This window comes from Sardina pilchardus, chromosome 16, assembly GCF_963854185.1.
Source record: "Sardina pilchardus chromosome 16, fSarPil1.1, whole genome shotgun sequence".
In the NCBI taxonomy this organism is placed as follows: domain Eukaryota; kingdom Metazoa; phylum Chordata; class Actinopteri; order Clupeiformes; family Clupeidae; genus Sardina; species Sardina pilchardus.
Genome location: NC_085009.1, coordinates 15,286,858 through 15,307,830, shown reverse-complemented (window position 1 = coordinate 15,307,830; position 20,973 = coordinate 15,286,858). Strand labels below are relative to the sequence as shown.

General features: G+C 41.5%; 1 protein-coding gene across 1 annotated transcript in view; it reads right to left on the bottom strand.

Annotated features, from left to right (window-relative positions):
* adgrv1 (adhesion G protein-coupled receptor V1) overlaps positions 1 to 20,973 on the bottom strand; it is a 50,289-nt gene that overhangs the window by 14,839 nt on the left and 14,477 nt on the right. Inside the window, exons 23-65 of the mRNA XM_062515974.1 lie at positions 20,557 to 20,750; positions 20,239 to 20,368; positions 19,557 to 19,696; positions 18,714 to 19,323; positions 18,288 to 18,497; positions 17,918 to 18,133; positions 17,491 to 17,735; positions 16,969 to 17,153; positions 15,766 to 16,580; positions 15,270 to 15,479; positions 14,930 to 15,060; positions 14,498 to 14,597; positions 14,178 to 14,366; positions 13,571 to 13,728; positions 13,165 to 13,243; positions 12,963 to 13,041; positions 12,709 to 12,847; positions 12,428 to 12,569; positions 12,023 to 12,288; positions 11,590 to 11,779; positions 11,038 to 11,148; positions 10,556 to 10,713; positions 10,215 to 10,355; positions 10,031 to 10,111; positions 9,266 to 9,521; positions 8,995 to 9,117; positions 8,241 to 8,463; positions 7,663 to 7,867; positions 7,285 to 7,431; positions 6,906 to 7,161; positions 6,469 to 6,668; positions 5,934 to 6,110; positions 5,250 to 5,432; positions 4,846 to 5,025; positions 4,187 to 4,351; positions 3,647 to 3,767; positions 3,439 to 3,562; positions 2,930 to 3,068; positions 2,347 to 2,532; positions 1,752 to 1,987; positions 1,457 to 1,605; positions 873 to 1,071; positions 414 to 633 (exon numbers count right to left, since the gene is read on the bottom strand). Of these exons, the coding sequence (XP_062371958.1) occupies positions 414 to 633; positions 873 to 1,071; positions 1,457 to 1,605; positions 1,752 to 1,987; positions 2,347 to 2,532; positions 2,930 to 3,068; positions 3,439 to 3,562; positions 3,647 to 3,767; positions 4,187 to 4,351; positions 4,846 to 5,025; positions 5,250 to 5,432; positions 5,934 to 6,110; positions 6,469 to 6,668; positions 6,906 to 7,161; positions 7,285 to 7,431; positions 7,663 to 7,867; positions 8,241 to 8,463; positions 8,995 to 9,117; positions 9,266 to 9,521; positions 10,031 to 10,111; positions 10,215 to 10,355; positions 10,556 to 10,713; positions 11,038 to 11,148; positions 11,590 to 11,779; positions 12,023 to 12,288; positions 12,428 to 12,569; positions 12,709 to 12,847; positions 12,963 to 13,041; positions 13,165 to 13,243; positions 13,571 to 13,728; positions 14,178 to 14,366; positions 14,498 to 14,597; positions 14,930 to 15,060; positions 15,270 to 15,479; positions 15,766 to 16,580; positions 16,969 to 17,153; positions 17,491 to 17,735; positions 17,918 to 18,133; positions 18,288 to 18,497; positions 18,714 to 19,323; positions 19,557 to 19,696; positions 20,239 to 20,368; positions 20,557 to 20,750 (8,408 nt within the window). The remainder of the gene's footprint in view (positions 1 to 413; positions 634 to 872; positions 1,072 to 1,456; positions 1,606 to 1,751; positions 1,988 to 2,346; positions 2,533 to 2,929; positions 3,069 to 3,438; positions 3,563 to 3,646; positions 3,768 to 4,186; positions 4,352 to 4,845; positions 5,026 to 5,249; positions 5,433 to 5,933; positions 6,111 to 6,468; positions 6,669 to 6,905; positions 7,162 to 7,284; positions 7,432 to 7,662; positions 7,868 to 8,240; positions 8,464 to 8,994; positions 9,118 to 9,265; positions 9,522 to 10,030; positions 10,112 to 10,214; positions 10,356 to 10,555; positions 10,714 to 11,037; positions 11,149 to 11,589; positions 11,780 to 12,022; positions 12,289 to 12,427; positions 12,570 to 12,708; positions 12,848 to 12,962; positions 13,042 to 13,164; positions 13,244 to 13,570; positions 13,729 to 14,177; positions 14,367 to 14,497; positions 14,598 to 14,929; positions 15,061 to 15,269; positions 15,480 to 15,765; positions 16,581 to 16,968; positions 17,154 to 17,490; positions 17,736 to 17,917; positions 18,134 to 18,287; positions 18,498 to 18,713; positions 19,324 to 19,556; positions 19,697 to 20,238; positions 20,369 to 20,556; positions 20,751 to 20,973) is intronic.

Genomic DNA, 20,973 nt, shown 5'->3' with positions numbered 1-20,973 from the left:
ACTTTTTTAGGGACTTGGGACAAAAGTACTTGTATTTGGTCTAGTATTGAGTTAGAATGCTACAACCGGCAGCTGCAATGTTTTTTACATTCAAGACAACTCAAATCCTAAGAATATCTAAATCCACTATAAGAAAATGTAAACATCCGCAATCAAAGGACTCAGGAGTACAGTCATTTCCTGTGTATTAGCCACATTGTATATAAGCCGCAGGACAGTGTTTTATGCAAGTTAAAAGTCGCAAAACCATAATATTAACCTCATAGTTGAAGAAATTTTGCAAAATCAATGTATAAACCGCGGCTAAAAGTTGGGAAATTACGGTATTGATTAATGTCTAATGATGTTTCTAGGATGTAGTCCTAAGATTTGTTGATGAGTGTATGAGTTACAGTGGAGGCAGGGGTACTTACTGTGGCGTTTCCAACCAAACCCCCAACTCTCTCCAGAGCCAAGGTAATCCTTTTGGTAGCATCAGGGTTGTCCATGACAATCTCACTGTCATTCAGGAAGTGCACTTTACCACTGGGGGAATCACTTTTGCTAATGGTAATCTGTGCAATAAAGTAGCTGCCCAAGATAGCGCCTCCTATAGCACCAGAGAGGTGGATTTCAAAGACTTCACTGTCCTCCCTGCAGATGCAGAACATGGCAAACATTACAGGCAATGCCAATAATTGTTAAAACATATTAAATTATTTATGAAGTATATTAAAGTATTTGTATGAATCTGCAATCACAAGAGGGAATTCATACATACAGTGGTATTGACACCACCTAATGAATGTACAAATTGAAATTATTTCTATTTCTCAAAGTTTTTCCTGATCTGAAGGAATGTACTGACACAGAACACAGGGCACAGAACGTACCGATCCAAGTCATCCACGATGGAAACGTTGACATGACTTAGGGTCTGGCCATGGATGAAGGTGAGTGAGTCATGCAAGATAATGAAGTCTAGCTCAGGCGTTGCGGTCAGACTGTTGGATGTTACGTTCACTTTAACCAGACCATATAAGCCCACTCTCCTTAGGACAGGAATGGACATAACACCCACTTCCTCTTCAACTGTTAAAGGGACAAGAAGCATATTGTGTTGAATGGGAGTAAAATAAACATTTGAGGTCAAAGAGTATTACTTAGGCTACTACAGTACACTGTCTGGTGGGTAGAGGAAGGGACATGGTGGGGATGATCACACCCATGTTGCTGTTACCCCAAATACTTTGCAACAGGATAGGAGGTTATTAGCCTCCACTGTACCACACTGATATTATAAACTGTTCTAATAGTGCAATGAAAGGTGCTATCTGGCATCTTTTTTCATTTGTTTAAAACATCCAAAATAATCCAACTACATCGGTCCTCACTCTATTGGCTAAGCGGAAAAATCAAATAATCTCATTATCATGTTATGATGATGATAAGTATGTATGATTATCAAAGCACTAACCCGTGAGGTTCACATATGCAGAGTCAAATTCAATGATGCCCTCTGCATTGTCGTTTTTCAGAATGATAACCATTATAGAGGAGATATTTCCTATGGCGGGAGGTTGATCAAGCTGGAGGCCATTTTCTCTCACAGTGAAGTCCAGGTTACTGCAGTCAAATGAGACACACAAGCCAACATACAGATGAGGCAACATTTAACACTATTTACAATTCACCTGAGATAATTCAGCAAAGTGCATTAGGGCTAAAAGAAAAAGTTAAATGCACATCTTAAGATGAATGCCTCAAATTACCTGCCATTCACCACTGCCACCTCAGTGATGTTGATGTAGAAATCCTCAGGCCCTTCTGGAACGTCATCATCTAAGATCTCCATGATTAGCTCTCGTGATGTCTCACCCGGCCCAAACAGCAGCTGCCCTGACAGTGGAGCGAAGTCCTGACCACCGTCAGCAGCGCCATTGAAGGTGACGAAATTCAACATCACACTCCCCAAAGAGCCTGCCGAACGCACCACAGTCACATTCACCTGAAAAAAATCAAGGAAAAGTAAATATGGCTTGGGGGTAATATGCAAGATGTAATTGGCGTAACATCTAGCCTAACTGGACAAAGAATATCAAAACTATACAGTTTAGCGCCTAATAAAATGTGGGAAACAGCACTTGACATATTTAGCCAATATGTGTAGTGTTGTTAGAACCAGACAATCAATGAAGCTGAAAAAATAAAAGGTACCAACCTAAGTGCCCTATTTGAACGATCTAAATGGCTGCATGGTCAGAAGCATGTGGCTCAAGTGCCTTTAGTATGTTCTCAAATCACCTATTTCAATAGCAGAAAATATGAATGCCTACAATGGAGCTGAATTGATCTTCAAAATCCCACCTTATTGGTGTTTTCAGTAACGCGTAGGGAGCTGTGGGAGAAGGAGAAGACTCCATGGGGCAGGTCACTGGCTGCCATGGTGATGTTGGCCACCCGCTCATCAGGGCTGACCACTGACCCGGGGCTGAGAGCGCTGACTATGAGCTGGTAGGAGCGGCGCACCTCAGGAATGGCATCATCAAGTACCTGCAGGGTTGGAGGCAATACAGTATATTCATGAACACTTCATTACTTATCCTGTCTCCCACAGACACCCATCGTCACACTGAGTAAGTGTTCTTTTTAGATGTCACACACACACACACACACACACACACACACACACACACACAAAACATTTTGCCATCCTTGTGAAGTATGGAACAAAACATGCTTTCCATCAGACTATCACCTTTATATGGAGCCCCTAAAGGGACACAAAATGTCTACATTTCTTGTACACATGAACGTTTCTGGTGCACCGCAAATAATTCTGGTGAGTACGAGACACTTTCTGGTGCACATGCGAAAGTTTCAGAAAGTCCCTTTAGGGGCTCCTTATGTTTGAGATTGAGACACTGCAACATGTTGTTCTCAGTCCCACCCTCAGCAGGATGGTTGCAGCGGACTGCTGGTCCCTCATTGAGACTGTCCCAGACGTGTGCTCAAACTCAGACGCCGCAGCTGGAGTGATGTTCCAGAAGAGCTCGATATCCCCAAACGCTCCTGGGCCTCTCACCAGACTGGCATGGGGAAACAACTTGTCAGTAATAGTAAATACTTACACTACAAATAGCAAATACAAGTAGTTGAATGGACACTTGAGCAGAAGGAATTTCATTACTTATAAATGAGTTTGATTAGTACATGACTATACTAAACTTGAACTTGAACTTGAACTTGAACAAACTAGCTACAAAATTAAATACACTCTAGCATCTACTGGCTCAGCCCATGGGTAAGGAAGAGTATAACGCACTTTTTGCAAAATAGACAAAACCGAATACAAATCTATCAAGATAATCATTAAACCAGGTCACATGACATTATGGGCCACATGTTTTAATATTTTTGTAGAAATTGGCAAGCCGCTTGATGTAAAGCCCATGTTACCTTATCACAGCTGTGCCATTGTACTTTCCTTTTGGTTCTCCAATAAGTACGTTCTTTGAGGATTCTGATATGCCAACAATTCCTAAGGCCCCAAGGTCTGCTTGAATTACCACTGTGGCCACACCTGGGACAACATGAACAGCAAGTGTTAATGTATGAATGCAGAGATGCTTTCTGCAAATGAAAAGACAGTACTTAAGAGACTGACCCATTGTTGGATCAACCATGACTTCATCAGTAATGGCCAGAAGTTGAACAGAGAATCTCTCCTCCCCCTCAAGAATAGTATCAGCCACAGCATGAAGTGTCAGAGTCTTTCTTGACTCAATCTATAGAAGACATATTTTTTTTCAATTATAATGAACTATTGACAATATTCATATCAAACATTCAACATTAAGTTGCAGAGATTTGTTTGAAAACATCTTGTATAGGTTACAGAACGAATTATTAGAATACTGTAAACTGTACGGTACTGAATTGTGGCGTTAGACCACACTCCATGCCGGATAAGCAGTTGTGATTGGTTCCTAAGTTCATATTGCTAGCCTGACATCCTAACATTGTGCTTTTTTTCTGTAGCTACATCAACTGCATTGGAGAGGAATGAGCATGTGCAATGGTAAAAAAAAACTTGGTGAACTGCATTGCCTCCTTCAACAAAATGGGATTTCAGCAATACCAACTTTAATATCAACACTGTATACTGTACAGCTCTTTCAGACTAGTATCCAACATTCTCATAGACCTCATTGAATGTGATCGTGCCATTATGAGGAGTCAAGTCTTCCCATCCTTCCTCTTCCAGAAACCATGCGAGATGAACTGTCCCTTCCCCCGAGGGACTGCGCACGACTGTCAGAGTAGCCACAGCTGCCGGGTCATCGCTGAACTGTGGCTCAGAGACCATAACCTGAGAAGAAAGTATCAAATGGTGTCAATAAGAAGGTTTCCATTCAGCTCATTTGCATACGATCATATTATATACGAGTTCATGAACATTCGGTACAAGAATATGCTGCATGTTCATCCATCCACTGTGTTATGCGAGTTAAAAATGGGCATTCTTCTAATCTAGAGTACAGTTCTAATCAGCAGTGGGATCAAAGTCTAAGGTCGCCTGGGCAACATTTCCTAAAACACGCAACTAGAAACGCAACACATGCAAATATATGCAAATAAATTGTTCCATCAATTTTAATCGTGTTGTACTCTTATGCAAATCGAGAGTTAATCCACCTCTATCGGATCGAATTTCAATGTGCATTAGAAGATTGAATGTGCATTTAAAGTGTTTCCGGTCAGGACATCTTATTTAAGTAGTCACATGTAACACGTGTATTAACAAGTTGGATGGAAACCCACTTAATTATGATATGATGAATTTCTGAAGAAAGGACCATTTACCATGAGTGCCTCAAAACCAAAGCTTCCCAGAGGTGAATCATTGGGAGCAATGCTGACTGCCACTGATGACTCCTTCCCGAGTCTGGCTCCACCAATCACAAGGCTCAAAACAACCTCAAACGTCTCCATAGACTCAACTGCATCATCATCCGTGATGGTTATTATGATAATGCCTTCACCCTGGGTACCCAAACAGAGAGACAATCAAATGACAAGAATTATCAACTTAAAAATGAAAGATAAGATAAAGGCTAGATCTTTTCTTTTCTTTTTTTATTAGAAGTAAACATCGAGAGACAAACAAGAAAACAACGGTAATAATGAAAACAAACAAAAACAAACAAGGTAAGATAATTTCTTTAAAAAGAAATACAAAAAAATAAAGCTAAAAGCTTCATTCCTACCTGATTATCATAAAACGTTATGTTCCCCGAAGCAGGACTGAAATCCTCAAAGTCAGCAGAGGCAGGTACAACTTCCCAGTAGGTGACTACTGTGCCAAACCTCCCTGCCCGCCGCACAACTGGTAGGTAAAGGACATTTCCAGGAGGAGGGATTTCATAGGCCATCACATGCCCAGTGTCATCCTAAATGAGATGATAATTACATTAAATTACAGACTACTAGTGTTTTTAATATCAGATGTTGCAATATAAATGTGTTGATCACATGTAATACATATTATACAGGTAGAATAACTTAATATCATGTCTTCTGAAAAGAAAAAAAAAACTGGTGGTTGTACACAGATTTTCAAGTATTCTTTTTCAAGTATCACTATCACCAGAACATAACTTCCCTTTAAATAACACAAACAATTTTCTTTTACTTGATTTATCTTTGTAACAATCTAGTGGTGATCAATAGATAACACCTTTTCCTGTATTCCTGTTGTTGTATACAATATCATGCAACTGATTTAGTGAACTGGCTCTGTTCAAAAACCACACTTTCCACCATTTTCCTCAAGTATGTCTTGTACAATATTGCTCATGTATCTTTTTTGTATATTTGTATATTTTTTTGTATACATGTATATTTTTTCACCTGCAATTCTAGCTCTTAAACTAGAGGCCATACAAAATTACCTTTGTGACATTGAACTCCAAGACACCTTGTGGGTCGTCGTTCTCTTGGATGATAATCTCTGCCACTTCTAGGCCCGGCCTACTAATGCTGGGTTGCCCAGCAGTCACAGTCCCGGCCACAAGTTCAACGCTTGTGATGTTCACAAGCACAGTTTCGTTTAGCTCTGGAATTTCATCCTGTAAAATTTGATGTGTAGATGAAAATGAAAAAACAAAGGATAAAAACGATAAACAAAAACAATAGTCTACTAGCTGGCATTTGAGGTACTCTTAATAATCAGGTACTCAGGTTTGAGGTACTCTTAATAAGACATTGCATTGCATGGCAGGCAAGCATATGCACATTCCAAAACTGTCAGTTGCTGCTAGTATGGAGTTATAAACACTACTCCATTGGAGCTAAAGAGGCTTTAATGCCAGAGCCATATTGTATGTGCCATAAAGCAAGGACAGACAGACCTGTATGCTTTTACCAATGAGCCATAGGTATAACAATCACTGGACCTAACCTTACATCGATCAGACAATAACTTACTGGTAGAATGGTGATGGTCACCCAAACATTGGTTTCACCATCTCTCATAATGATGGTGTCTTTCTTAGGCACATAATCCTCATTTCCACTGGCTTGATTGGTTGGCAGCTGAGTGAAGGCAGGAACGGTGTTGTAGTGGACAATCACATCCCCCTTTGAGCCTTGGTCCCGTACAATGCCCAGGGTCACATTTATGGGTTCTGAAACGATATTAGACAGAATACAGAATTAGACAGAATACAAAGTGCTAAAACACACTGCTATTATCAATAGAGATGCACTGATACAGTTTTTGTCAAGAAAAAGCTGTCTGAAAAAGCCCTGTGGATTCTAACCATGCATTCTTCCAAGAAAGTCATCAACTATTTAAGTATTACAAAACATAGTACATATTTGTTTTCGAGCAACAATCTAAGGTACTTTCCAAGTCTGTTTACCTTGAGGTTCTTGTATAAGTATGTGCATAAAATCCAAATGCCAGCCAATCACCCCATAGGAGTAGACAACGGGTAGAATGTTGATCTCTGCTATAGAGCGTTGAAGATCTATGTATGCGCCTCTGGACACATCAGCTAAGCCCACAGTGGTAACGTCTGTGAGAATGATGACAACTTTCTCTGCAGGTTCAGGGAGGTTGTCAGCAAGCACGCTAAGAACAATGTCAGCCAGAGCTTGGTTCTCTGAAAATGTCAACTGGGAAAAGAAAGGCAGATCAACGATAGAGCGGTAATGTGAAAGAAAGAGACAAATCGTCTCTCACTTGATCCATATCATACACATTTTACGTTGGTGAGTCACCAGTTGGTGAGGACTTACCATGCCAGAGGTAGGGGAGATGTCGTCCAGACTTCCATTAACTTTCCAGTGCACAACCAGGCTTCCAAATGTCCCTCTATTTCTCTCCACATTCAGAATTAGGGGAGTATCCTCCTCCAGTTCCTCTACCTCTCTGAAGAGAGAGTCCTATCAGAAATAACCGAGTTATTGAACAAATCTATGCAAGGTCTTTTAGAGTCAACATGAATTCTTTACTATACAGTCTTTGGGGATTCCTACATTGTGAACATGAAGCTGTTATCATTCAAAAATCAAGGCATTAACTACATGGAATGAACATGATGAGAGTAGTATACATGTAGGCGTGGAGTGAAATAGAGTGAAAGAACAAGATATGCCTTTGACATGTTCTACTACCTGTGCGAAACCAATGATACCATGGGCGTCATCATTGGAAGAGATGCTAACAGCCACTTGACCACCAAATCCAATCTCTGCTCCTCCTTTTGGGTTCTTCAGTTTGATGTTGAAGTGTTCCATGTCTTCTGGGAGGTCATCATCAATTATATTTACAGCAATTTCCAGCTGCTGGACACCAGGGTGGAACTGTAGCTCTCCAAACCTTACATACACACAGAGTGTGTAAAAGAGGAGACAAATCAGACCATAGAATTTATGAGTTTCTACTGTATCAACAACGACTATTACTGACACTACCATAATATTATGACTATAATAATTCATGAAATAGAATACAAATATAGATGTATGCATCACAACGTGTACAACTGATTTTCTCCAAACACATTTTTTAGGACACCATCAACGTTTGATGCTGAATCATAAAATTACAATATCCAATAAAACATTGTTTTTATCTATTGGCCTTCTAAACACACTTTGTGGTGATGTGCCCGAAATATTCCTTCAACAAATAAACTACTTTAGTTAACAGATGAATATCAAAATAAAATCTGCATGAACAACAAAATTACCTGGGTATGAAGTCTGATTGGTTGGACACATATATCAGGTCATAGATGGTGGAGTATGATTGGCTGGTGGCGATGACAAGGCTCTTGGTGGCATTCAGAGAGGGGGCAGACAAGAAGAAGAACTGCTCTGCTGGGGAGCTGCTGAGAGTTTTGACAAACTGTGCAAGATCAGGTCTCCAGGAGTACAGCTGAGAGCCAGAGGCGGCAGCCAGAGCCAAGTAAGCTGTACACAACAAACCAAGAGCCTGAAAGATCACAGACATTACAGCATGGCACAGAGGATACAGCACTGTTCAGAGATGCATCTGTTGAAGGCAGAAGTCTGGTTACTCTTGCGTCTAAAGGCCAACACCCACTGGCAGCGACATTCACATCTATGGATTTGACGCTGAAGAGACAGAACTAAACTTCTCTAAACTTTGGCGTTGACGCGTGTCAGACGCCGCCACTGGGCATCTGTTTACATGGGGTGCATTCTATTCTGATGAGGTGTTTAAAAGCGCTCTAGAATCTTCAACTAAATAGCCGTGGCTGCATTGCTGTTGGTGGAGAAGCTACAGCATGCAACCTGATTCACCATCACCAATAAAAACAGAATGCACCACCCATTTCATTCAGATTAAAAATTTAAATCGGATTGGCAGTTTTATTCCGATCAAGGTGCTTATATGTGTCAATGTGAACATTAGCTGGAACCATTAGCAATGATTGTTGACCATTTCAATTTAAGAATTGAAGGAGTCACAGCACCTACCACTCCCAGAAGGGGTTGTGAATGCTTGCATGGAGACCAGGTCAGACAGAGATATTGTCTGAGCGTGCTGGAAGACGTCATGATTGGATCCCCATACATGTACCTCACACGTAGGAGCTGGGTCTAAAAAACATCAAGAGAATAACATTAAGCCCAACTACAACTTGCTTTCCACTCCCCCCCCCCCCCCACAAACACACACACACACACACACACACACACATTTCAGTGAGGCCATGGGAATGCAACCTGGTAGAAACGTATGCTTTACCTTCAGTGCTTAGCAGGAGAATAGTATCTCCCCCTACAGTCAAGACTTCCACTTGCTTTGCAGTAACGGCAACATTTAGCGGCGTAGGGTCCTGGAAGCGTCCTTCAACCCATATGAAAAGGAAGCAGCTAGAAGCTGAGCTCGAGCACGCAACGAGATACAATGCAGTATTGCGGAGGAAGACAGACAGGCCAGACACATCGGGGAGTTCCAGTAGGTGGTGTAGGGAGAAAGAACCTGCAGTCTCCATGAATACCTGAGGAGGGACGTTTATAATAGTGAATATCATGAAACATACAAATATATAAAAGACCCCAAACAAACACTCTGGAGGAATACTGATTACATGTAAGCTGTCTTGGAGCTACAGGGGTACAGTTGTATTCTCACTAAGAAGTGAGAGTTTAATATTTTGCCAAGTTAGCATATCCCAGCATTCTGTTGAGCCTTGGGTTTATCACTGTGGCCTTTAGCCTACATTTTAAACTAACAATACTTGGTGCTGTTAAACAAACTTAACAGTCAAACAATACGGTCAGACAAAACTGGAACTAATTCATATGTGTGAATTTCTAAAATTGACATGTCAGAACAGGAGATTGGACTAAGCCGTGGTTTGATTTTCTGACAAATAATAATTATTCTGGCAACCATTTCAGTACATCAGCCACAACACTGCAAAGTGACAGGGAAGCAACATGCAGATGGTTTGTTTGTGTGCAGCAATACAGTTTCTATTTATTTCAACAGTAATTTTAGACAAACCTGATTTGATACGATCAAATATGCCTGCAGGTCCCATGAAAAATACTCCATTTCAAGAGACCCAGCAGCAAATGTTTGCTCCTGGAAAGAGGGGTAAATTATCCAGCATGAAGATCTAAAATAAATTTATGAGAACAAAGTTTTATCTACAGACACAAGGAATATATGTTACTTCAATAGTTACCAGAGTTAAATTGAAATCAGATTGCAGTCTGAAGATGTTAATACTGGGAGAGTGAGTGTCATTTCCATGGGAAATGGCCACATATGATGCACCATCTACAGTGAATCCCACACATCTACTTGGACCCTGTATTATGACAGACTATGGAGAAAAAGAAATGGTTAGTAGATTAGGCTATACATGAGTACCAACATCCTGTCCTTTTCAGAGATCAAAAGATCAACTGAACCTGTGTTTTGACATATTCTGGCATGTTCACACTTGGATCCAGCTGATGCAAAACCTGTATATTCCCCAAGCAACATTACTGACATAAAAAGCACATTACTTCTGCACATTACCTCTATTGGCACGAGGACGCCCACCCAGCGATACAGAGTTGCCTGGGTCTGGCTTGTATGTAGAGCCAGAACATCATCTCCATTGGAGAAGAAACACCAGTCTGAGGAGGTCTCATGGCTGATCAGTTGATATTCAGCCAAGTGAGCATGTGGACCCACTGAAAATATGTATGACAATAGTATTAAGTAATAGTTAAATCAAGCAACCATTATTAGCCAAACATATACAGTAGTTAAAGTTTGGCATTTAGAATCATATATCTCCCATGTTGGTAAGCAAAAAAGCTAAGAAAATAGGTTTCAGTCTATGAGGAAATCTGGTGCACTGAAAAACTGAAAATAGTATTTCATTTTTTCCCTTTAGGATGTAACAGAAGATTACATATTTGCACATTGCTGACACATTGAGTGAGTGAAATGATAATAATAATTTATTTTATTTCTTTTTATATATCTATTTATTGGAACAGTAATTTGCTTACACATGGCGACAGCAGAGTCGGGTGTTGTCTCCCATTCCACGCTCATGATGGTGTCTACACTGCCACTGCAGGAGACTGTGAGATACAGCGTATCTCCCTCTTCCACCTCCACTGAGTTCAACCTACAAAACCCAAGCAAGTTTGCCAAATTCATAATATATTGTTGACAGAATCAGAATTAGCCCTGCTAGCTCAAAAGTGGAAAAACTAAAAAAGAAAAGTTACACAAAATCTTTGCAGTAAACACTTAATTAAAAACAAAGAAAGTGATAGTGTTGCATGGGGTGACCCTGAAACCTGTGGGTGTAATGTTCTTAGAGTGTCCAAGTTTTAAATTTCTATGTACTACGAATAGCTTTTTCTTTAGATTAGGTCAACAACATGGCTGGAACTTGAAAACACACACACACACAGACACACACACACACACACACACACACACACACAGACAGACAGACAGACAGACAGACAGACAGACAGACAGACAGACAGACAGACAGACAGACAGACAGACAGACACACACACACACACACACAACGCTTGAGAGAGACTGAGAATCACTTGCCCACTGTCAGATGTTGATATTCTAAAAAGGCTGAGGGGAGCTTTATTCTCCAACACTGTGATGGAGACCTGCACATATTCCCCGAGTCTTGCACCACCCGTTGGATTAAACAGCGTTACAGTGAATGTCTCATTCATCTCTGGTTCTTCATCTAGAACTGCCCAAATCTCTAGGACCTTGAACGGAATTCAATTTCCATAATTACAAACAGCACACCTTCACCACACAGTAGCCAATATCAAACGGTCCCAGTCCAAGTAAGGCACACACAGACATAGACATACTAATACAACAGAATAGGTGAAAACATATTGCTATGTACTGAATCATTTTCTGAGTGCAAACAGAGGGGGAAAAAGTCCTACGATGTCTCTGTCAATTCAGGGGAAAAAATACGAAATGGTCATCGTAAAACTCACCTGAAATCTGACTCCATCCTCCAGCACCACAACTCCCTCTGAGGGCATTACGTCATTGGTGTTAAGTGAACCATTGTTGTCAGTGACCGAAAACTGAACACTGACTGTGCCAAAAGTCCCTTCTGGTGGGTTTCGGAATATATAAAGCACAGCCACACTCTCGCTGATCCCAGCCTTAAACGTGGGCTCCTTTAGTAAAAAGTGCTCACTGTTGTTGAAAGATATTACCCCATGGCCATCGTCACTGGTCAAGATAGTCACTGTCGCTATGGAAGCAGATTGGAAAAAAAAAACAATTGAAGCAGGTGGTGTATCCTGTGTTATTCTATCTGCATGGAAATCACTGCACCATGTCAAACAGAAAAGCTGATCAAATCTAAACATGTTCTGTCTGTTGTAAGGTACCTGTAATATTGGCACCCAGCTCCAAACCAGGAGAGGGGTTGGCTAGTATCACCAGGAACTGTTCATCCCCCTCTGGGAGAGAATCATCTAAAATTTCAATCTCTATGAACTTAAATCTCTCTCCATGGGCAAAGTGTAAGACCTATAAGAAGAAACGGAAGTTGAAGAAGAAAATCGTGAGAGACTTTTGACTTATGTTTAAATTAGAATATTCTCAATTTATACTATACACGACAGCATTACTATGCACAAATCTCATCATGTACAGTATCCCATCTTACTGAAGGAGTGGTGTTGAAATCCTGTCCCAACTGGGCTTCTAGGTTCTGGGTATAGTAGGATACAGACACATTCCCATAGACTCCCACATCTCTATGGGCCACGAGTGTTAGCAGTCCCACTGTCTCATTCACTTCAAAACTAAATAAATCATAGAAAAGTTACCCTCAAATCAGCTAGTGGAACAGAAAAATAGGTTTCAATTTTCAGTCTGTACTGTGTTGGTCTTTCCCTCTTTCCCCCCTTACAGTCTCACCTGATAGTCTGCCAGTTCATAACACCTTGGATCCCATCATTAGCTTCAATGATGATTTCTGCCACAAGACCGTCAACGTCTGCAGAGAAATGTAAGATTCATTTTAAATTCTCAAAGATATTGAGGCAATATTGTGAGAACATTTAGAAGATAATGCATCTCAAACTGTCCCCAGTCACGCAGTGATGATGAACACACATACCTAGATTGATAAGTGAGGTTAGGAGCACAGCGGACGTTATCTTAAGTAGGAATACTTCCTGTATTTCAGGTATGTCATCCTAGACAGAAAAATGAACATAAACCCGAAAAGGCATTTTAATATTCCAACATCCGTATTACCAAATTAATCTATTGCAGTATCTCAAACAGTGGGCTTCAGCTGCTAGGCTTTCATCTACACACCACAGTGCTTTTAGTGATGATGAACAGGACTGGAATCTGTTTTTTTAATATACAAAGATTAGTGTACAGATCTCACTGTACTGCCTACACTGTATGTACAAACTTGGTAAAAAAAAATGCGAGCCATTGCTGTAAGTTGGAGGAGTGAACCCTGAACCTTTCTGTTTTAATTTGAAATAAATGATCTACAGTATACACCTTACATCTATAATTGTTATGGGAATGGATATTGATGTCTGGCCGTCTGGAAGTACGATGGAACCATTGAGGGGCTGGAAGTCCTCTCCAGGCTGGGCCAAAGCCGTATCAGGTAGGTCTGTCAAGGAGCCAGGCATAGTGGCATAGCTGATCTGCACAGCTCCTGTGGATAAACACATCAAACACACGGTCTTCAGAGAGAATTCAACCACCTTGAGTTAAACACGTACGTTAGGCTTTGGGACTAAGGATGCACAGACAAACGTCAATTGCATCAATTAACGCTGCTGTGGGTCTGCCACCATATTATATATCATATCTTGAACTGGAACTTGAACTTGAATGTGTTACGGTATGTAATATCATCAATAAGGAATGTTTTTATGTCCACCCGGAGCTACTCCTAACAAATGGCAAACATAAATGGGTTTCCACACAATTTACCATTGCCATATCACCAGTTCTGATGAACTCAGTCAAGACGCTGTTGTCAAGTTACTGTACATATATAACAAAATTGGCCTCACAATACTACATTGCTTGTTTGATTGTTTTTTTCAGATTCAACGTGCTTGTTCTTTTTGAAAAATACTAATCTCCTCTAATGTTCACCTGAGTCCCCCGACTCCCGTTGGATGAAAACGTGAAGACTAACGTCCTCCTCAGGCGTGGTCACCCGTAGAGAAGAGGGCGGGATGGTCAACACCGTGATGACAGGCTCAGGCGCATCATCCGCCTCCACGCTCACTACTGCTTCACTGCCTCCTGGGGACAGAATAGCTCTTCCACTGGACACCACCCCTGGGGCAAATGGAAATATTATGGGATATGAAAACAGCAGAATATGAATAGTAGTTTCAAAGGTCAAAAGTCTTTATATGATAGTGAAGTGGCACTCAGTGGAATCTGATCCAAAGTAGTGACTAAGGTACCTTCAGTTAAAATGTTGGAGAGAATCATTCTATAAACTTCCCTCTCTTCTTGAATAATATCATCAAACAGTTGTAGAACAATTGTGTTGCTCAGTATGCCCTGAAAAAATAAACATCATGAATAAATACAAACATACCACTGACTGTCAATGTTTTCAGATGAAAACTGAGTTTGAAATATGTCTGATGTAGGATATCAAGTCTTTTACAATTGTTTCATCATAAATCAGAATCAGTTGACTGTGTCACAGCTGCAGATTTGAATAGGAATAGGATTTGGTAATCTTGTAGGTAGACATTCAGTATTTAGCTTAGATCATACAGTTCAATGATCTCAGTCATCATTTCAAGTCACCAACATTGCCAATGTACCCTTCTGGCATAATTGCAATAGACCTTTTAGATTAGAAATGCACAGTCAAATGAGTTTACTTCAGGGAAGAAGAGTTGTCCTGAAGCTTCAGTGAAGGTTAGAGAGACATCGGCACCAAGGATTGTCCAGTCAACAGTAACATTGCCAATTCCAGGAGCTGTCCTGTCCACAAGTAGAGTCAGCCTTTGACCTTGGACACAAAATAAAAAGTGATATTAACATAATTATATTCAAAATGTAACCCAGGCTCTGTAGCCTAAATGTGCAAATGTGGTCACATGTAAACCATAAGACCATGTGTGTGTGTCTGTACGTGTGTGCATACATATCACTTATACCACTATTATCATAAAACGAGAGTGGTTGTAACAGATCAAATAAATGTGTGCCTGTAACAACCTTTCCGCGTGGTGACTGATCTGGAGGCGTCACTGAATCCCACAATTCCAGCAGCATGATCATTGGCCAGGATGAGTATGGTGATGGAATCGGAGCCAGGCATGATGCGACTGCCTCCCTCTGTTCTGACCAGGCCAATGACCAGGGTTTCATTTCCTTCCGGCTCGTCGTCATCGGCGATGAGGATTCTCAGGGTCTTCTCCACATCACCTTTGAACAGAGTGAACAGATATCACAATCAGCTCGATGGTGTTTTAAGCCCCCAACGTCGTCTTCCAGGCAGCGCTGCCACCGTCAACTTCAAGGCCTCTAATCCTAACCTAACCCTAACCCTAACCCTAACCCATGCCTAACTCTAACGCCTTCCAGGCAGCACTGCCTTGAAGACAACGCTGGGGGCTTAACACACCAAGAAACTCATCAGAGTAAACAGATACTAAATGACTCATATCAGTACACGGTACGCAGTAGTTCACAAATCTTCGATGAAACCTACCATCTGCAAATGCGAGCGTTTCACCAGTTCCGGTGAAGTCCAGATCGGGGCTTGCACTTCCGCCGACATGTTTCCACTCCACCGTCACTCTGCCCAAAGCCCCACCCGTCCTCTCGATGACCAGGAGGACCGACGTCTGCGGCCCCTCATTGACCTCCAGGTACAGGCGGTCGTCCGTCGCCTCCGGGTGGAGGATGTACAGCACGAATACTCCAAACGCGTCCCCATTCATGTTGATGGTCACCAGGGCTGAATCTGGCTGACCCACAGTCGGTAGGTTCTTCTCTTCCACTGTCATATTGACAAGGCTGACGCTGAGGATATGTATGCTAAAGCTTTCGTCCATCTCCGCTAATGAGTCGGTGAGGATTGCCACCGTAAGGTTCGCTTCTCCGGAGCCATCGGCCATAACGGCTGCCTGGTCAATTACAGGAGTGTAGTCAGCTCCAGCGAGGGCCTGGGAACTCAAGAGCGACGTGACAGACGTTGTGTTTTTGACGTAGGTGATGGTTTGGCGGTCAGGAGTTAGTGTCCCTGTGTTGCCATTCACCCACACACAGGAGATGGAACCGGTGGTGGTGTTGGTGAGGGAGAAAGCTATACACGTCTGCTCCAGCAGGCACACTTCAGCACAGGTGCTGAGGGGGTTTGGAGAGGAGTTGAGACTGACTGATACGGGGGTGGCACTGAAATAAGCCCCTCTGACAGGAGGATCATAATACATCAAAATGTCATGTCCCTCCATCCGAGCGATGCTCACCACGTCAAGTTCTGATGTGCTGTACAGGATCTCCAGACGACCAAAATGACCACCACTAGAAAAATAGAAATAAAGTGACTTGAAAAACAACTCAGCCCCAAGAAAGGCATGATTATTTCAATGACATGTTATGTCAAAATATTTCCCATTTATGTACACTACTCACAAAAAGTCAGGGATATTCAGCTTTCAGGTGAAATTTCAGGATGAACTTAAAATCCACTATTACGTTTACAGGTGAACTTTATGTTACCTTCCCTAAACTTTTGAATGTGCATGTACTGTACAAAAGTCCTGTTTGCTGTTTCAGTACTTTCTAGGACTCCACTCAGTGCTTTCTGTAATGAAACATTAAATTTCACCCAAAAGTCAAATATCCCTTACTTTTTGTGAGTGTATATGTAGAGTTAAATAAACAACAGAAACTACACAGCAAGTCTCACTTTCTCCGCACAGTGATGTTAGCAATATAGGCTCCTTGTAAGGGTTCCCACACACGGTAGACGGACTGATCAAAGTGGATATCAGTTCCATAGGGGTGGTCATTGGCCGGGATGATAATATTGGCAACACTCTGTACTCCAATGCTCCCTCCGTTAGTGGCACCGATGAGTTTCAACCTGATTATCTGCAAACAAAACAATTGAAATGTTAAATTTCAATTTAACTTCACTTACAGTATAGAGCGCCAAAACATGTCAGAGCATGTCTCATGGCGCTAGAGTGTTAAACATTCAGAGAGAGCCCATGAGTGACAGGGGATAGGAAAAACTCCCTAGAACTGGGGATACATATAGGTAGAAACCTCAGATCCCTGACTCAAGGGCCCAACCCATCTGCCTAGGGTCAGTTACAGTATAGTGAGGTCATTTTGCATCATTCTGAATGATTGTACTGATTCTGAACATAAAATGCTCTCATAATAAAGTTGCTGCCATACTGTACATATAGCATGTGTCTCTCACCTCTGTGATCTCTGGAACATCATCTGGAAGGACTTGAACTTTTAATATTTTCTTTGTTTCGCCTGCAGCAAAGCTTATTCCTCCAGAGGAAGGTAAGAGGTCACCTACAGCTTCTTGTGAGTTGACCGTAGCCTGCCACTGCACGGTCACTTCACCCATTGTCCCAGCTTTTCGCACAATAGGCAACGAGATCTCAACTGGACTAAATTCAGGCTCTTCAATGGTAATGTCATCTGCCTGAAACACTTAAGTTATACAGCATACAGGATACAAATTAATGAGTAAAAAATGAATCTAAGAGTAATTTACAATTAATCAATCAATCAATCAATCAATAAATCAGTCAGTCAATCAATTTATGACACTATACGGTGTACCTCATATTATAGTTCATAGTAATGTAACTGAGTGTCCAGTCAGACCTTACCAAAAGACCCAAAGGGGTCATCAGATGGCAGAATTGTGATAATTGCTTGGGTCAGGTCACCCAGTTGAGCGCCCCCTGTTGTCTGGTTGAGCAACTGAATGCGGAAAGTCTCTTCCAACTCAGGCACCACGTCGTTTATGATCAGGATCGGCACGGGCTTACTGGTCTCCCCCTCCAGGAGGACCACATCAGACGAGGCAATGCTGAAGTCTTCACCTGGATAAGAAAAATGTATAATGCTTTGTTGAATGTCTACAGTTGAAATGTACACCTTTTATTGTACATTTTTGCTTACACCTACTTATGGATAGCACATTTAAAATAAAAACTATGAATAGGAATTTGTCAGTGTGAACACCACCTTACTCACCAAATGTGGCAGTTATTGGCACTGCTATGAACTTCACAGACACATCCGCGAAAATTCCCCCAACACGAGTCACGTTGATAATGGGTCCGGTATAATATTCCTTCACCATCACTGAAGAAACAGACAGCTGCAGCATCCCAAATGCATCATCACTGGGCTCTATTATAACTTGAGCAACAGTGTCAATTCTTGATCCCAGACTAGGAGAAACTGAGAAAAGATCAAAAGGAATGAGTGTCACATACTTAAGACTGAGAAATACTGAGAAATACTAATACTGAGAAAACAACTTCAGTGCTAGACTGTATACTGTAGATAGATAGATAGATAGATAGATAGACTATAGATATAGTCTTATATCTATATATAAACATCGATAAAAATATAGACTGTTATTGAGTAGATGCAATATCTCAATATTCTCACTTGTTCGATCTTGTGCTCCCTCTATGAGAAGGACGCTGACCAGCTCCACGAAGATCGATTCCCCCCTTTCTGGCGTCTCATCATCTAGAACCTGCAAGGTAACATTCGCCTCACTGTGATTGGATGCAAATGTCACTGATGACCTAATGGGAATGAAGTCACTGCCTTCAGTGGCTCGGCCCACTCCTGGTGTGTGGAACGGAGCGTCATCTGTCTCTTTTAGAGTTTGGTAGTTCACCCTCACCGTCCCAATGAGGCCTTTTTGGCGCTGTATGGTGAGGGTGACCGTAGCGTTGGCCTCAGATATCCGCACTGGACGGTTGTCCTCAGAGAACACAAAGAGCCCATAGGGGTCATCACTTGCCAATATGGTCAGGGACGCGACCGAACTCTCCCCCAAGCGTCCGTGGGAGACGTTCGACAGGATCACTTTGAAGGTCTTATCTAGTTCAGGGATATCATCTTGCGAGACCTGTAAAACAATGTCTGACACCATTTGACCAACACCGAAGGTCAAGTTCCCAGCGATGTGCAACAGCTCTGGCTTTGCAGACGGCTCTACCTCCCAGAACACTGTCACATCAGACAGCGCACCAAAGGAACGCACCACCTGTGGACCACAGAGCAAGACAGGTCACCCATGAACAGATCAGGGACATTTTATAAAATAAAATACTGATACAAACAGATGTTACAAATTTATTTTTTCTCTTAAACTTATTGTACTTTTATGTATGTGTTTGTTTACCTGCACAGGACGGTGTTGTTGTGTCAAATTTAATTCGGGATGAACAACGTATTCAGTACTCAGTATTTCTCATTCTTATTCTTAAATCTCCTCACCTGCATGGTCACCGTGCTGTGGCTCTGCTCTGGTTCTGTGGCATCAACTGACAGTGAATTGGCACTGAATTGAAATACTCCATGAGCATCATCCGAAGCAGCAATCGTCACAGTGAGGGTTGAGGCAGCACCAAGGCTGGCTAAAACACAGAAAAGAAATGTAGAAACTCCCATTGAATGCAAAGTTGAATTTGTGCATGTTTGATTTAAAGTGCTGCTGATGAACAAACGTGACTAATTTAGCATATTAAAGCAACTGCAAGGAGCTTTGATCTAATGTGATGGAAACAGATGTTTTCATTGGAAGTTATTTGCCATACAGTTAACCTACAGAAGTTTTCATTTTCAAAAAGTTTTCAAATTCATAATGGCAGGGCAGCACAATCCACCTTTTTGCAACATGCAAAAGTTTTGACTCGATAAATATGGCCGTTTATATTCTAAAGTTAATCACTGTGGATGTGATCGGAGCACCTGAGGAGAATATGCCTAAATGGGAGCGTGCGCAAATGTGAGAAAGCAGCTCCTTGTGACTTGCCGGCTGCATCCCAAATGTGACATCGAACTGTGTTGACTGAAAGAGAACCTATGTTTACATTGCACACTGAAACTCCTTTGGACAAGAAAAACAAATGTCAAGGGTAGTATGATTACCGCTGGCCAAAGCACCTCACTCTCTTACCTCCACCAACTGGACTGTGGAGCTCCACTCTGAACACCTTCTCGAGCTCAGGCACTTCATTGTCAATGATGGTGACATTTATGTGCTTATACCTCTCTCCTTGTTTGAATACTAGTGTTCCGTTAACATCCTGTTTACAAAATAAAAACAAAAGTCTTTTATGCTTTTACAATGTTCAGTTCCTTCTGTTGTAACTAATAACTACAGTACTTGCTGGTTATTTTGCATATTTCTCTCTACTGTTCCATCTTTAATTATTACTGTTTATAGGTTTAGTCATGAAATCATATGATATGAATAATGAATGGAGAAAAAAACCTTGTAATCCCCTGGACTGATGGCCGTGAAAGGAACAGTGCGGTATCCGACCATAACTTCTCCTGTTAAGCCCTGTGCTCTGGCCACCATTACATGGGCTATACCATCCTCCTCTGTCACAGTGATATGCGCATCCTTGGGAGCTGGTAAGATCATTCCAGTCGGTAATAAGCCCGTTTGGAACTGCATCAGCCCTGACGGCCAAAAGGACAGAGCAGGGTGTCAAAGAACATTGATCATAACGTTGGAGTACATGAAGATTGATACAGCAATTAATAAAACACAGTAAAGAGATAATATCAACTAAGAATACTTGTGTAAATGACAACAGTCAGAAACATGACAGAGACAGCAGTATGTAAATCAGGATGTTGCATGTTTAAAGATGTATGCCATGGTGACACACACATACCAGTA